The 17,417-nt window shown below is 40.1% G+C and overlaps 2 protein-coding genes across 4 annotated transcripts in view; both read right to left on the reverse strand.

Annotated features, from left to right (window-relative positions):
• Positions 1-822: 822 nt before the first annotated feature.
• LOC142370077 (CD276 antigen homolog) lies at positions 823-15,783 on the reverse strand. Of its 3 annotated transcripts, none has more exons than XM_075452497.1 (6): positions 15,695-15,783; positions 11,409-11,723; positions 11,039-11,305; positions 4,465-4,761; positions 3,850-3,941; positions 823-1,646 (listed from the first exon to the last, which is right to left on the reverse strand). In XM_075452497.1, the coding sequence occupies exons 1-6, from the start codon at positions 15,765-15,767 to the stop codon at positions 1,593-1,595; spliced, it is 1,098 nt and encodes a 365-aa protein (XP_075308612.1). In that variant the 5' UTR covers positions 15,768-15,783; the 3' UTR covers positions 823-1,592. The 3 variants fall into 3 exon arrangements, with proteins under 3 accessions (XP_075308612.1, XP_075308613.1, XP_075308614.1); XM_075452498.1 differs by having other exon boundaries at positions 823-3,576; XM_075452499.1 differs by lacking the exon at positions 15,695-15,783 and adding an exon at positions 14,987-15,050.
• A 483-nt stretch (positions 15,784-16,266) lies between these two features.
• Positions 16,267-17,417, reverse strand: part of LOC142369914 (uncharacterized) — a 32,473-nt gene continuing 31,322 nt past the window's right edge. The window contains exon 7 of the mRNA XM_075452325.1: positions 16,267-16,676. Within this exon, the coding sequence (XP_075308440.1) occupies positions 16,675-16,676 (2 nt within the window). The 3' untranslated portion in view covers positions 16,267-16,674. The remainder of the gene's footprint in view (positions 16,677-17,417) is intronic.

The following is a 17,417-nucleotide window of genomic DNA, read 5'->3' on the forward strand; positions in this document are numbered from 1 at the left end:
TTTGAAAGATGATGAAAGTCAGAAATGTTCACTCGCTGTGCACCAATTCGAAATGAATGATGCAATTTAGCCTTTTGTGTTCTTTAAAGACTACCTGTAGAGAACCTTTGGGGAAACATGAAGATTAAAAGGTGAAAATAATCGGTTCACTTAGTTTGTTTCTATTTTATCTTTGGAGTTTGATCTCATGCTGTTAAAGATTTAAATCTACCAACATGTTTCACCTCATCTGAAGTCTTGAGACGTTGATGAAAGGTTGTCTTCTGTGTTGATATTTGTGTGACAGATCAAATCAAACATGAGTTCTTAAGTGTAAAAGTGAAAGAGCTCCTGCACGGATCTGGTGGTTAAAAATAGACTCTCCTGCTTTACCTCATTAGAGCTGCATTAGATGGTAACCGGATCTAACTTTGAGCATAAAATCTCTCAAATAAGAAAAAATAACTAAAAAAAAACCACAAAGTAAACCAGAAAAGAAAAAAAACTTACAGTGTTCAAGGCTGCTGCACTGAATTTTAAAAATGAATATTCATTTTTAATGAAGCAATCAAGAATCATTAAAAAAGGGGTCTTGCATCACAAAATGGCGGCGCTCATAGCAGCAGGAGCAGCGGCTCAGCTCTGAGGGTTCTGTACTGTGTTTGTATTTCAAATGTTCTTTTCATGTGGTTTTATTTCTTGTCGAGATTAAGCCAAACGGTTTAATTGTACTTTCTGTATGATGACAATAAAGATGAATTAATTCAGTGAAACTGTCAGTTGGATCCGATATCATGCTATCCCGTAAGGCTTGAGGTGAATTAAAAAGAAAAGAAACACAAATGAAGAGGCTTCGCCTTCTTTTTATTTAATAATTGACACTGAATTTATCACATACATAAATATTTCAGGTGCACAGCGGAATAAAGCAGAGTTTTAACGGTCAGGCACCTCAGCAACAAGTAAAAAAACAGAGATCAGACAGACTTTGTGAAGGGTGGGGCTGATGGTTGACTGGTGGTGTCATGGTGCCTTCTGCTGGGCGCAAATGGAAACATTTTGTATGACAACGGAACAAAACTTCACTTGATGAAATTTACAAACATAAAATCATATTACATTGAGAAGAAAAGTAAAAAAGTTGCATGAACACAGGCTGATTTCCAGACCTTGTCCTGGGTTAGGCTTTAGGCCAAAGCAAGTTTAAGGCCAATAATATGTTTAAAAATCAATAAAAAAAAATGTAATTTTATAAATGATGAAAGCTTAGTAACTTATACTTCTTCAATAAATGACAGCAGTACCATTTTATTGTTTTTTTAATCTAAATTGTTCAAGCTTGTTTATAAAATGAGGTAAAAGCGTAACAGCTGGTTAAACTGCTCGAGCCTAAACTGTTAGACAGCATTAAACAGGTAACAGCATTGGACTAACTGGACAGCCTTAATGGCCAAACAAAATCTTATAAAGACAGTTTTAATGGTTTTAATGGTTCTGGACACTTTAAAATTGTGAGATTCCAAAATTACGCCCAATTCTTTAAACTCATCTACTTTTTTCTCTTTGATCAACTAATCTGTAAATATTCACATGGTTTATATCTGATTGTAAAGCTAATTGTTGTCCGATCCTGTGAGGTGTAGATTGACATTAATGTCTTTAGTTTCCTGCAATAAACAAATAAAAATAACAGGTCAAAAGATGATCAAATAACTTGTAGTTTCAGGCTTTATTGAGCTTCCTGATCCGTTTTGTTGGTTTCGGAACATAAATAGATGTTAAGTAAACCTACATGAAGTTGTTGTGACTCTAACCTCCATTTTCATTCATTGTTGATCAAAACACTGGAGATATTCACTGAAATAAACAGCATGAACTCAAAGTTGCAGAAATACATTTAACGGAAAGCTACTCATGATGCCACGCATATTTATGTTCTGGCAGACTTTGAGCAATACAATACAAGCAGCTCATCATGAAGCACTAAGACCAGGGGCCCGTTGCACAAAAGTAGGATTTAGACATCCAGGATGAATTACTTAGCCAGGTTCAAGGAATCCAAATCATGGTACACTCTGTGTATTTATATTTATATGGTGATGTACTTTATGTGTAGTCTGTGGGAAACTAAATTATCTAATGATTGCAAGCTTCACAGAATAAATCTCCATGGAAACTTAGGTCTGAACATATCCCACTTCCCTCTATCCCACTTTTGTGCAACTGGATCACGGATAAGTTGAGCCAGGATAGCCAACATATCCCGGCTTAATCCCTTATCTTAGTTTTGTGCAACGGGCCCCTGAAGGCTTGCTATCTGAACTGGTTTAAGGCAGGGGTCAATGCAGCAGTCACCATCAAAACACAGTGAATGAGGTTTCTCTGACGCCGTTTAAGACCAGACACGCCTCCGTCCACATGTTGGGCACATTTTAAGCTGAATTTGAACAAGTTAGAGAACGGAAATGCTGCTTCCTGCTTAAAGGTAGGGTAGGAGATCCTGGATTTTGAGTCCATCGAAGCTGCATTCTGAAAATACACAGGTAAAAAGTCCCAACCCTTTTCTTCACTTTCCCCCCGAAGGCACGCCTCTAGAGTACATGAACGAGCACGAAGGTGCACGAGCGCTGTTCTGACAGCAAGCATCGATCGTTGCCGTATTTAGTATATGATAACTATACGTTTAATAATGCTAGGTGCTAGCCAAGCTGCCTCTAGTTTAGCTTCCTGCCAAGTTTCTGGACGCGTAATTCGTTCACGGAGCAGGGTACCCGCACAGGGGGAAGGAGGGGGAGGGAGGAGCAGATTGCAGTTTGATAGACGGCATCAGTATCCAATCATTGTGAACGGTCCGTTCACAATGATTGGATACTGTTTTTCCTAGATTGTACGTTCTAGACTAGAGGCCACTAAAATTTTTCATATTTGTGTCAAAACTTTTAATTAATTGGTTGCAATGGGGGTGTGAAGAGTATTTCAAGCAATATGTAAAAAAATGTTCCAGAAAAAGATCCCCTACCCCACCTTTAAAGCAGGACGAGTAATGTTCACCGGGTTTTTTAATCCGAACGCCTTCAGTGGGTTTTCTCTAATTTAAAAAAAAAAAAATATATATATATATATATATATATATATATATATATAAATAAATCACATTTTTGTTTTATTTTAGGATGTACTTTTATACATTAGCCTGACTCTATTAGAGCAATTTGTGATCTTTCAGTTTATCTATAAAAGCGTTTATAGTTGCTAATGACTCAGTAATTCGGTATGAATGTTAATGTGTTATTTTACCCATTACAACCTCAGGCACAGGAACACTAACACGCAGCATCAGGAGGTTAAATGGATTCTTGATCATACTAACGGCTTATAGTGCTTTCTTCTGCAGATCAAGATGAGACTTCTGCTGATGTGGAAAATGAGTATTTGAAGGTAGAACTGGAGCGCAACAACAGCAAAGACATTAAATCTGAAAGACATTAAGGCAGATGAGGGTCTCATGGAGCCACCTCCATCTCAGCTGCTGCAGGATAAACTCTCCTGTGTTGACCTTCACCTGCTTTTTTTCCTCCGCACAAAATCCAGCAAACGCTTGAAATAAAAAAAACTAAATAAATACAGATTTAGGCTTCATCCCCAGGTAAATATCCATGACAGTTTTGAGTAATTAATGATTCAGTAAACTATGTCATGCCATGCACTGTGAACCATGTGGTGAATCTCTAATAATGTGGTAAGCCTTAAATAACCCTTTTTCTGAATGGGGCAGATGACAGCTGTGTATCTGTGTCTAACACATAAAACCATAAGTATAAACATCATACACATCGATTATCAGCAGATGAAAGCAAAGCATGTTCTTACCTTTCTGTTATGCACCAGAACTGCCATCAGCACAGATAAAAGTAAAGAGATCAGCACAGCTGTGACGATTGCTTTAACAGTAGTGTTACCACCTGAAACACACGACACAGTTAATGCCACTAAATTAACTCCAAACTTCATAAAACTTTGTCCAATGGATGGATTTTACAGGATCTATAATTTAAATATTTTCAAAGCAACTTTTAAATGGACTGAAGGGAAAAATGTCCTCAAACCGAATTAGTTCATTCCTTCTTTATATGCCGTTTTGCTTCTTCATGTGGCTTCCTTATAAATGTCTGAGTTTACCTTGTGATTATGTAAGTCTGCTGTGTAACTGAAAGATTGATCTTAATCAGAGTCTACAGTTCCGTGCAAACTCTAGCTCCACCCTTCTTTTCTGTATGTATTTCACTGAAAGTCTGGCTGCTTGGAAGAAAAATAGAAAGAAACGAGGGCTCAATCAAGACTTTTGCTCAGTATTCCTGCAGAGTTTTGGTCTTTGCTCTCATGTTAGTTGATACTTGAAATGATCATCCTGTTGTTAAGATATATAATGTGACTTTGAAATGTTTTGAGTCGAACAGACTTCTCTTCTTCGAAGCTCAATCTTACCTTTCTCTATCCTCAGAAGGATGTCGGTGAGGTGCGTCTCCTCAGAGTTACTGAGTTCACACGTGTACACCCCTTCCTGTTTCGAAGATAAGTCCTGTAGTGTGAGGCTGCCTGACTCTGACACAGCCTTCACATGCTGCCTCCACTCCTCGGACACTGCGAAGGTGACGTTGGTCCGGGTCTGGTCCACGATGGTCTGAGTGTGGTTGAATCTCCACAGGAGGCTGAAGCTGGTGAGGGAAGTGTTCGAGGCAGAGCAGGGGATTGTTGACTCACTGCTAGAAGCACTGATAACAGCTGAAATCATAGAGCATAAAAACTGACACGTATAAGTACAAACATTTAAGGGACTGTTGAGTATCATGTTTTGAAATACTTTATTGTAATTTCTGTAAGGATTATAGTTTATGCGTGTCAGAGATAGATAGATAGATAGATAGATAGATAGATAGATAGATAGATAAGTACTTTATTCATCCCAATTTGGGAAATTGTTATGTTGCAGCAGCATACAGTAAAAGATATGTAAACAATTAAAGTAAAAACAAGCAAATAGAATAGAATAAAATAAATATAAAGTAAAATAAAATAAAATATAATAAAATAAAATAAAATAAAAATAGTGAATAAACATTAGCTATACAAATCTACAGTAAGAAGAGGTTTTTTGGGGTTTTTTTTCTGATTACTATCAAGTTCTGACTTCCTCCAGTTGGTGGAGCTCCTCCCCCTATCTCTCAAGCTGATCTCAGCCACACTCTGAAGGAAAGTCATTTCAGCTGCTTTTATCCACGATCTGATTCTTTCAGTCACTTCCCAGATCTGTGACCACAGGTTGGAACAAAGATGGACCAGTGAACTTCGAGCTCAGCTCCCTCTTCACCTCAACAGACTGGAGCAAGCGCACTCATTACTGCTGATGAAGGCCCAACCCGTCTGTCCATCTCCAACTCACCTGATCCAGAGATAATTCAACTCCTCCGCCTGAGGGACGAGACTCATCTCTGACCAGGAGGGAGCTCTCCACCTTTTTCCAGCTGAGAATCATGGCCTTGGATTTGTAGGAGCTGACTCTCATCCCGGCTGCTTCACATTCAGCTGTGAACCGCTCCAGTGTATGCTGAAGGTCATTGTAGTGGCCATTTGTCCATAAAAAACAAATTAAACTTAAACCAAACTAAATCAAAAGGCCACTGATGCACCATGGGGATGTGGTTTAACGCAGGCAAAAGAAGATGAATTTCCAAAAATGAATTCTTGCGTTTTTCTGATGATTTATTTCCAAAACAATAAAACAAACAAAAGAACAAAGAAAACCTAATGCTCTCTCCCTTTCCCTGGTAAAAACCATTGGCCCACCCCAGTGCATGCTGGTACTCCAGGTGCCTACCTACATAAATAGACTCAGGTGCACAGTGTGACCCAATTAACAAAATATTCAAAACAAATAACTAACAAAGAATATTAGCAAGAAAAATCTAATCTAAATAAAGCACTGAAATGAATCAAATAAAGTTACTCATAATTAGTAAATTAAATTTACAACTAGAACCAAAAAACAAAAGCTAACTCTACAAATAGCTCCTACATTCCGGCCCCTAATTGTGCATAATATCACAATTACAGTTCTCTACAAAAAGGAGCTAATTCTGGATCTACAACTACGAGACAGATCTATTCTATCCGTCATATAAGCTCTAAATGGACCATCTTCCTGATGAATCTGCAAAATAAAGCACATATTAATTAGAGAGAAATAGAGATAGAGAACGAGAGTCATGATGTTAGACTGCTGCTTCCATTAGTAGACAGAGCTTCGTCACAGGTCTCTCCAGAATACTGGTCCTTGTTTGAAGACGCACAGTGCGTACCAGGCCCTTTGCATCTGGTCTGATGTCCAAAACTTTCCCCATGATCCAAGATCCTCTTGGAGCTGAGGCATCTGCGACAAGAACAATGTCTCCAGGAGCGAGGCTTTTCCTTGGCCTTGTCCATTTTTGTCTTCATTTCCAAAATGCCTTTTTTGGAGATGGGTTTTAAATCCACTCTTGAGTGAGGTGATTTCAGCTTCAAACTTGTGTTTTTGAACATACAGAAAGATGGACTCATCTGCTTTCACAAGATCTTCAGGAGTCAGATTTTTCCCTTTGAGTGTGACTTTAAAGTTCTGAACTTTCCTGTCCACTTCTTGTTCTTCATTAAGGCCTGCAGAAGCACTAAACTCCTTCCTCTTTTGTGCCAATGTCATGAGTGCTGCTTTGATTTTTAAAAACCAAGCTACAGACGTTTTTAACTTATTCCAGGATGAAAAATAATTGATCAGCTGGCTGGTGGCCTTTTCCACATCCTTGACAATAGCATTCACTGTCAAGTCCCTTTTGACCTCTGGGTCATCGTCAGAAACCACATCACAATCTCCTTTCAGATTAGGCCATTCCTCCTCTGGTTTGGAGAGAAACTCAGGTCCATTTAACCATCTCCTGCCTGTCAGGAAATCCTGAGCTTTCATTCCTGTTGATGCTTCATCTGATGGATTTTCTTTTGAAGCCACATATCTCCACTGCTCAACATCTGAGGCTTCTCTGATGACAGAAGTTCTGTTTGCCACAAAAGTGTGGAATCGTTTGGTCTCATTTGCGATGTATTTAAGAACTGTTGTGCTGTCTGTCCAGAAAACTGATTTCTCCAGCATAAGTTGCAACTCCTTCCGTAGCATTTTGTCAACTCGAACAGCGAGAACTGCAGCTGTGAGTTCCAATCTTGGGATTGTGGTCTGCTTGAGGGGAGCAACTCTAGCCTTTCCCAAAATAAATGCTACATGTATCTCATCATCCTTTTCCAGTCTCAGGTAAGACACAGTTCCATATCCAACTTGACTGGCATCAGAAAAGTGGTGAAGCTGTGCTGAAACTGGGACTCCAAAGTCTCTGGGTTTAATACAGCGTTCCACTTTGAATTCATCCATTTTTTGAAGATCCTGGAGCCATTCAGACCATTGTTTAGAGAAGGCATGGGGAATTACTTCATCCCACTTCAGGTTTCTCCTGCAGAGCTCCTGTAGCAACAATTTGGCTGGCATACTGAATGGGGCCAAAAATCCTACGGGGTCATAAAGAGAGCTGACCACTGAAAGAATGCCTCTTCTGGTCTGTGGTTGTTCTGAACTGAAACATATCAGTCCCAATGCACCATTGTAGCCCTAGTGCTCGCTCTGTTGGAAATTGATCAACGTCCAAATCCAGCTTTATCATTTTATTTGCTCTTCTCTCCTCTGTGACTGACAGCAGCACAGTACGGCTGTTGCTGATCCATTTTGAAAGAGCAAATCCTCCTTTTTCACAGAGAGCAGTCAAATCCTTGATCATCTGTACTGCTTCTACGTCTGAAGACATCGCTTTCAGGCAGTCATCCACATAAAAATTATGTTTCACTGTATTGATCACCTCAAGTGGGAAATGCTGTGCATTGTCTTCTGCTGTTCTCCTCAGAGCATAATTTGCACAACTTGGTGAGGATACAGCACCAAACAGATGAACTCTCATGCGATGTTCCTGTGGATACTGTGCAGTATCACCATCTGGCCACCAGAGGAAGCGGAGAAAGTTGATGTGTTTATCTGGGACATGTACTTGATGAAACATGGCTTTGATGTCCGCCATTACAGCAACATGTTCTTGCCTAAATCGAATGAGGACTCCAATGACAGTATTAGTCAGGTCATGTCCCTGCAAGAGTTGGCAGTTCAGTGATGTCCCTTTATATGTTGCTCCACAGTCAAAAACAACTCTAAGTTGGCCTTTTCTGGGATGATAGACTCCATGATGGGGAATGTACCACACCTTTCCTTCAGTTTGTTTTAGTTTATCAGCAGGCACCACTTCAGCATATCCTTGAGCGATCATGTCATTGAAGAATGCAGCGTATTCCTCCTTAAATGTGCTGTTCCTGTCAAATTTTCTTTTCAGGCTTTGAAGGCGCTGTTCTGCAACACAGCGATTATTTGGCAGGACACAATCCTCCTGTCGGAAAGGTAAGTCAATACAATAATGACCTTCAATCATCTCTGCTGTGCTGGTTACAACATTCATGAACTTGCATATGTCCATAGAGTCTTGTTACTCTTGGGGCTCCTAACTTTAACTGCAACAACAGAAAAGATAGAATCATCTTCAGCACCGGCCCCAATATGACCACAGGTCTGACACATTACGGTAGAAACACTTGGAAGGCTCGCAGTCTGTTGTGATTGTTTGGAGAATGTACCTTTATCCTGCCGCTCAATATGAAGGATTCCTGGGTGCTTTTGGTTACACACGCTGCAATCCAAGCGACTGCGACAGTCTTTGCTCATGTGGCCTACTTTCAGGCAACCAAAACATATTCCCTTTTCCTTGATGAAATTAATCTTATCCCGATGTAATTTCATTCTAAACTGAGAGCAGTTATCCAGTAAGTGACTACTTTGTGAACAAAACAGACAACTTTGAATTGAAGAGGGCTTGATTTTATTTCCTATACATTGAGTCATGTCTCCTTCCTTTATGGTGGTTACATTGGTAGCAAAACTGCTTTCCTTATTCCTTTGCATGAAATGGCTGGTCTTGAAGGACTTGGATTTGGTAGGTGGCGAGTCTTGAATGTTGCCAAAAAGCAGATCCAAGGCAATTTTGACTTGCTTTTCAATAAAAGTGACAAGATCGACAAATAGTGCTCTCTGACCTTTTTGCTCAAGTAGGTTACAAGCAACATTCCTCCATCTTTCCTTTAGCTTGTACGGAAGTTTCATGATGATGCTTCTCATGTTAGAGGGCAAGTCCAGTTCTTTCATTTGTGTCATTTGCTCTGTTAAATTTGAACATCCTCGCAGAAATAGAGAAAACGACTGTAATGCTTTAACATCCTCACTTTTAACAGGTGTCCAGTTAAGAATCTTTTCCATATAAGCACTTGCAATTTTGTATTCATTTCCAAAATGCTCTGCGAGAAGAATTTTGGCCGTGTTGTATCCCATCTTTGAGGGCAAGTGTTGGCAACTGTGCACTAAGTTCCTTGGTTCCCCCCTGGTGTATTCTTCAAGAAAATGTAAACGATCACTCCAGTTAGTTGTTTTGTCCTCTACTCCATTTTCAAAAGCTCTAATGAAAGCCCTGAAGTGAAGAGGGTCTCCATCGAACACGGGGATATTTCTTGATGGAAGCATAGAGCTCAGGTTTTGTTGAACTAGCAGAGCAGCGATGTCATTTTGTCTCTGCATAATGTTTACAATTTCATCTTGAGAGCCATTTGTCAGAGAATGATATTGAGGGTGTACCAGACCTGCTTGATTTTGATCAGCAGCCGATCTAAATCGAATTGGATCATCAACATCCAAAAACATCTCATCCCTTCGTGTTTCTTTAATTAGTAAATTAAATTTACAACTAGAACCAAAAAACAAAAGCTAACTCTACAAATAGCTCCTACAGTCATGGCTTGAAGAAGCCAACAACGACATCTTCTGCAAAAAGCAGAGATGTAACCCTGAGGTTCCCAAACCAGACGCCCTCCTCTCCCATACCACACCCCAAGATCCTGTCCATGAAAACCACAAACAGGATCAGTGACAAGGAGCAGTACGGGTGGAGTCCAACACGCACCGTAAATGTGTTCCTCCTAGTGCCAAGAATGTGGACACAGCTCTTACTTTGGCTATACAAGGACCGGATAGCTCGTAAAAACAACTCCGGTACCCCATGCTCCCACAGCACCCACACAGAATCCCTCTGGGGAGCACGGTCATAAGCCCTTTCCAAGTCCACAAAACACATGTAGACTGGATGATCAACCTCCCACAACTCCCTCAGTAACTCTGATAGGGTAAATTTCAGTTCCACAATCTGGGCGAAAACCCCACCGCTCCTCCTGAGTCTGATGTTCGACAGCCGGTCGGAGCCTCCTCTTCAAAACCCTGGAGTAAACTTTCCTGGGGAGGCTGATTCGTGTGATCCCTCTGTAGTTGGAGCACACCCTCTGGATCCCTTTGTTAAAAATGGGAACCGCCACCCCGGCCTGCCCCTCCACAGGCGTTGTCCCAGAACTCCATGCGACATTGAAGTGATGTGTTAGCCAAGACAAGCCCAGGTGAATCTTGTTCACCCCTGGCACCTTTTCATGTGTCAGAGCAGAGAAAAGGTAAAGGCAAACAACATTAGGTAGAAAGTGTAGAAATAGTTCAGTCCATTGCAAGCTCACCCTGTCCCTGTAACCATCAAAGCCAAGAAAGCTAAGCAGACCCGTGTAACCACAAATTACTCACCCACAGAGACCCACCAACCACCCAAATACCAACACAAAGTGGACTTACTTACAGCAAACTTACTGTTCAACACCCACAGCATAGAATTCATTAGAAATGCTGTTGCGCTGGATTGTGCAGCTCTTCTTGGCCAACATCTAAGTTTCTGCTAATAAACAAAATTTGGGTATACAATTTTGAAGAGAACTCTAAAAACCTATCACAGCTGCAGATACATTATTGTTTGTAGCTGAATCCAGGGAACAATTTCTTCAAATATGAGCGTAAAATTGTACTCACAGATTTGTCTCCAAGTAGCTCTCCTGCTGCTTGTTCTGGTTCTGACGGTGCAGCTGTAGATCAGATCAGTGTCACTGTCTGAAAGTATCAGAGAGCTGCTGATGTTGTAAAGCTGCTGTTCAGTCTGCTGGACTGTGGTTGTGTTCTGGAGGCTCATGTTGGACGGAGGGCTGGTGGACCAGGTGAGCTCAGGTTCAGGGTAGATCCAGTTAGAGCTGCAGGTGATCCTGTTTCCTACCTGATCGATGCTGACTTTACTGACTGAAGCTGCAAACGAGAGTTTTGATGTGATAGTAAAAAAAAAATAATTGCACACAAACAAAACTGAGACAAGTTGAAGTTTTTTCTTTTGGAAAACTGTTTCTCATACCGTCCACTTTCAGGTTGATGAACGAGTCTTTGTTTCCTCTGATGGTGCTGATGAAGCACTTGTATCTGCCCTGGTCCTGAACCTCCACCCCCGTCAGCAGCAGTGAGGCATTTCCTCTGGAGATCTGATCCTGGAACAGTGACGTTCTGCCTCTGAAGTGCTGGTTCTGGTGGGCAAACTGATTCTGGCGGTTATAAAATGAGTGGACTCGAAGTTCTCCTGCTATCTTAATCCAGTGGATGACGTCGTCACCGCTGCTCTGGAAGCTGCACGGTAAGATGCAGCTCTCCATTAAAACACACAACACCTCAGTATCTGAAACACACAAAGGCTCAATTAAGGGACAACACCAGCAGTCCAAATTATTTCTCAATTCACAGTCCCAAAAATTCATGCCTTGTTACTGTCGTTGGATTCACCTAATTTATTAAAATTCAATACCTCTACTAATCCGGTTCAATTGAGTGTGACTGAATGTGAACACAGAGAGGCTTATTAAAAAGATAAACTTCTCTAAATGTTGACAGAGAGAACATGTCTTCACAGCAAAAAGAGAGTAAACAAAGACTTTTGCAGTTGTACAGTAATGGTAAAAAGTCCCGATCCAGCCCTCATTTCTTTATTTTTCCTTCTAAGCAGCCAGAATTTCTTATAATCTTTTAAAATGATCTTGAGCAATAGTTCTCCAGGCTTTCTGAAAGTCTTTCGGAGTTTTTCTTTGGACATCGGCTGCTTTTTTACTCATTTTCAGTCCAGTCCTTGTTCCTGACCATTTTCAGAGGAATGTGTTTGTTTGTTAAGCCACTTAACTCTGACCTATGAATCATTCAGCCATGAAAAAGGCTCCTAACTCAAGGGATGAACCAGTGTCGTGTCGACACATAACAGACAACTTAGCAAAGAAGATATTTTAAATTGTATCTTTAGGCACTTTGTTACTATCAGCCTGACAGAAAGGAGGGCCAGTGTCTGCTGGACGGGAAGGAGAGAGAGAGCAACAAGATTCACCATCTAAGAGGGGCTCAAATTTCCCACAACCAGTTGTTTAAATGCAAAAGTTTTAAAGAAAACTGTAGATAGGCAGGGTCACGTGTTCTTGCAATGTGAGGGGGTGGCAAAAGTATACCTGCAGGGGTCTCAGAATAAAATAAAGAAATAAATCAAACAGACCAAGTGTAAAACTGAAACTGTGCACGGCAAGAGTCTGGGACTCCTTCCAGAAAGACCTCCACTGAACTGTTAAGGTGAAGGGAGGTCAGTTAGTTCTGGAAGGAGTACTGGAGATACAAAATAAATGAACACAAAAGTCTGTGTGACTTTCTAAATATTTCTGTCCCTGAGGACTTAAAACAAACGCAGCCAGATAAAATCATCCATGTGGATTGTTTTAATACAGCTCCTTCCAAGCAGCCAGGTTTTCTTGCATCTTTAAAAGTGGTCCTGAGCAATAGTTCTCCAGGCTTTATGAAGGTCTTTCAAAAGTTTTTCTTTGGACATTGGCTGCTTTTTCACTCATCAAGCAAAAAAGACAAATCAAATTAAATTAATGCTTTTATCTGAACCTAAAGACAGTGAAGAATTTTTTTTTTTTACAGACAACTTGACAACCTATCAAATCAAATCAAATCAAATTTATTTATATAGCACATTTCATGTACAAACAGTTCAAAGTGCTTTACATAAAATAAAAGCATTGCAGCAGGGAGTGCAAGAAGCATTAAAAATACATAAAAGAATATAAAGAGAAACAAATAAAATCATTTAAATGAATTTAAAAACAGGCAACTGTCTAGATAAGTTAAACCTAGAACTCGGACCATTCCCTGACCCCCTCCTCTCCCTCCAACACCTCCTGGACTGGCCACCTCCATGCCGCCCACGTCTCCATCCCCTCGAGGTCAATAAGGCGAAGCATCCAGGCTTCTTGAAGAAATCAACGACTCACCAGACTCACCAAAATCACCGGGTCAGATCAGAGTTAGAATCCTGTCTTTTCTTCAGGTGTTAATAATTTGGAACCGAAATAATGCAGTTAAAAATTGCAAACCAGAGGCAAGTGGCTTCCTTAGAATCACCTGGCAGTAGACGTGGGGGCTGGCGGCGGGCTGAAGGCTCTAGTTGTTATATCTGTCTAGAGGGAGGACAGCAGTGGCTGTGGACATCCGGGGAGGACTGGGAAGCCACACCAGACAACATGATTCATCAACCGAGAAGCAAATAACAGCTGAAGGTCATGCACAAGACCACACACACTGAAGTTGTGTGTGAACCAAAAACAGTGCAGTCGAGTCTATTTTGAGCCCAACTGAAAGATTATGTTTTTCACAGCTGAAAAAAGGAACTACATTTTCCACGTGATAATCGCTGCATGTAGCTCAGTCATAGTTCAGGAAGACTTTTCAAAAGAAGTAATATTATCCGCTGAGACAATCCTGGTGAAAACAGCATCAGGACACATGACTCCAGAGCCACTAGGTCACCCTGTAACCCGCCAGGCAAGCATGAAAGCTAAAGCTAAAATCTTCAGTTTCAAAACAGTGAGATTTGATATCAAAACTAAACATTGAAGCTGCACCTTATCAAGATGGTTAAAAGGCAGCACATTTTTTTGTAAAAAGACAAGATATAAAAACACGAAGTGTCGAAACCTGCTGAACATGCAGGTGTATCTGCAGACCTGCACTGTAGCATGTACTACAAACACAGCCCAAACTAAAGGATACTTTTAACAGCATTTTATTATACATCAAATGAGCAGCTGTAACCCTCAATGACTTATGCATTGAATCTTTACTGGCAAACACGTGTGAAACCTAGAGTGCTTTTGGCAGGCAGAGAAAGTTGACCTGACACAATAGAGAATATTGTCAGACATTGCAGGTATGTTATATTCTCAATGCATTGCAGATGATGGCACAATAACTAATGTAAATCCAGTTAAAATAACAACTTAAATGCTCGTTTAGAAGATTTCAAAGATAGTATCCAAAGAGTTTAGTGTATGATCCATCGGCAGCAGTTAAGGCCATTAAATGCTCATGTAATCAGCGACCGTGATGGTTTTAGCTATTATACAAGCAAGGGCAGTCATGGAATATTTTCTCAGGTATATAAGGTGTGTGATTTGCTCATTCTTTGAAGCTCACCACAATAGAAGACTTCTGTGCCATTCTCTGCCGTAGAATAAAGAAGCCTCGCTGGTTGATTTATTACAAATAACTGATAACTTAAAGAATAAAGGTCCTCATAGAGTACTGACTTTCAAAGTTGTCAGAAATGTACAAACTCTGTTTTTACCTTATCTACTGGATTTGCATTTATGTTTTTACATGTTTCAAATCACTGCACCCACCTCCTGTTTTCCACAAAACCACAAGAAGACTGAAAATGACTGAAAAGAGTGACAAAGACATGCAAAAGGATGGTTTAAGTTTCATTTTAGGCTGCTCTTCCTCATGAAATGTTTTATGCTCTTCAAAAACACTTCATTGCTGACCGCAGTAAGTGAAAACAAAAATCATGTCTTAAAATAAGTAGCCTAATGACAAAAAAAGAGGAAAAAAAAAATCGAATCTCACCAGTGTCACAGATCCAGAAAAGGAGCTTTTTCAGTTTGGATTAGAAGTTTCGGTATTTTCCAGAACAATGATAGCAGGGGGAACATTCATGAATGAGCAAAGATCATGGCAAAAATATATTTATTTAAAGAGACCAGACTTCCTCACAATAATGCAGCTTCAATCAGTGCGTTAATGAGGTCGATCAGAAGACTCAGTGGATGCATAAGAAGAAATGGGGAACTCAATGTTTCCTGTTATGATCCTATTGTTGGCCTCGCACTGGAGCTGTACTTCTTAGCACACACGTCAACGATCTCTAACTGCAGTTTATTTACTACCTCTCCTCTTGCTGATTACATTCTGCTTCGATTGGAATTTCCATTCGGTTTGCAGCTGTGTAAACAAAAACTGGACTAATTTCTAAGGCGTGTTATTTTAGTTCCGCTTCCCTAAAAAGCAGCTCCTTGTCTGCATCGCTTATTCGCTTCTCATCATAAATCGCTTGTAGTGCGGATGCTGAGATCCCAAACATAAGCCTGCATGTAAAAAAAAACTAACTCATGTCTAAATTGTATGATCTAAATAATATTTCGTCTCGTAGACTGGGAAAAGCCAGAGTCACGGACACTCAGTCTAAGAGAAACATCACAAGGCGTTGAGCGATGGTTTTCCCCGTTTTTTCCGGCGCAGTTTTAAGTTAAGAGGAAACTGTGGAAGTAAACTCACCTCCCTCTGAAGGAGTCACAATCCTTAATAAAGTCCACATCAGCAGACCTGCGGCCCAGCAGAGCCTTTCCATTTTCTGACATCTACCAACTCAGCTGCTTTCACATCCTTAATGAAAGAAGGGAGAATATTAGAGAATATTTATTAGCCAACATCTCCCTCTACTGAGAACACACTGTCAGCGCGCCTGTGTTGCCTCTTTCAGAACATATGGGGCCTGAAGGATGTTCATTAATTTCTTTTGTATTTACGGGGAAAAAGACGCGTATAATAACGTATGATTTTATTTGAGAATTAAATATAATACATCTGTGAAACAGCCCTGTGATGGATTGGCAACATGTCCAGGGTGTATCCCATGGCAGTCAGGATAGGCTCCGGCCCCCAAGACCCTATTTTTGTCCAAACTCAACATATGACAGACATAGTTTTACATGTCACACTTTAAAACACTGTGTTCATCATTTGATGATCAATCTGCTTTAAATGAATCAGACAGATGGACCTTTACTGTAAGATTAAGTATTTCTTCATATTTCAGAGTCACACACAGATAACAGGATACCACAACATCCTTGAAATCTTCATTTATTCAGAGCCATGTGACCTTGGACTTCTCAGAACTTTGCCAAAGAAAACTGTGAATTCATTAATTTCTTCTCAGCATCATTCAAAGCACGTTGTTGTATAGAAACAGTGTGCTGTCTTTCTGCGTGTGAAGTCTTATTGTCCTTCGTTTATCATCTCAGATGATGACCGAACAGCTCCAGGGGATATTTAACAGAGAGGAGGATGTTTTCTTTAGACAGCGCAGGAGCAAACGTTTGGATCTAATCTGCTGCACATCAGTCCATCCAAGTGCCATCAGCTTATTCTCTTATTTGAGTCTTTATGACAGGAAAGCTGTATGTGTGCATTTAACACCACAGTGTGATCTCTGTCCTTCTTTGACTGAAGCAAACCGCTGTTGGTCAAAACATTCCTGCAAACAAAATGGAAATAAATTTAGTTCAAATTAAAAAAATAACAAAGTCCACTTAATTCTCACTCACAGCTTAATATAAACCATGACTACGGCAGCTGGTTGTATTTTAGATTTGACCTTCATTCTATTGTAATAATCACTTTAGTGTTTTAGCTGCATGCTGCCCCCTAGTGTCAAATTACATATAATGCAGTTTAAAGGAAACGTACACAGGAGGGATGTGCAGGATTGAAGCACACACTGAAATAGACTTAAGTTGTAACACACTTCCCTCCAGTAGTTTAACCTTTGATCTGAACACATGAAAATATTCTGCATGTTTCAGTAGGGAACAATTGATTAAAACATAAAGACGTGGTTATTATGCTGTAAATGTAACACAATGATAGTTTAAAGGAGTGTGTATTTACAGCTCCTGACGTCTGGGGAGAGATCCTTAAACATGTACAGTAATATAAGAATATTGTTGGTTAGAATCTGCAGTTTATGTTGCAATATTCAAGGAAGGTTTCTTGTTTGTTAATGATATAAAGGATGGAAATCTACAGATGATAAAGCAAGATGAGGGGTGATGGTGAGGACAGATTGAATTTTATTCTTGGGGAGAATAACTGCAAATCCCTAAATGTATTCTTCATATTTAACGTTGATTTATTTTGTTTTTCCTGACGTTTTAGAGGTGAATGATTGACTTTATGGTCATTTTGTGTATCTTTGATGCTTTATGTTTGATTGATT

Source organism: Odontesthes bonariensis, chromosome 20 (genome assembly GCF_027942865.1).
Source record: "Odontesthes bonariensis isolate fOdoBon6 chromosome 20, fOdoBon6.hap1, whole genome shotgun sequence".
Lineage (NCBI taxonomy): Eukaryota > Metazoa > Chordata > Actinopteri > Atheriniformes > Atherinopsidae > Odontesthes > Odontesthes bonariensis.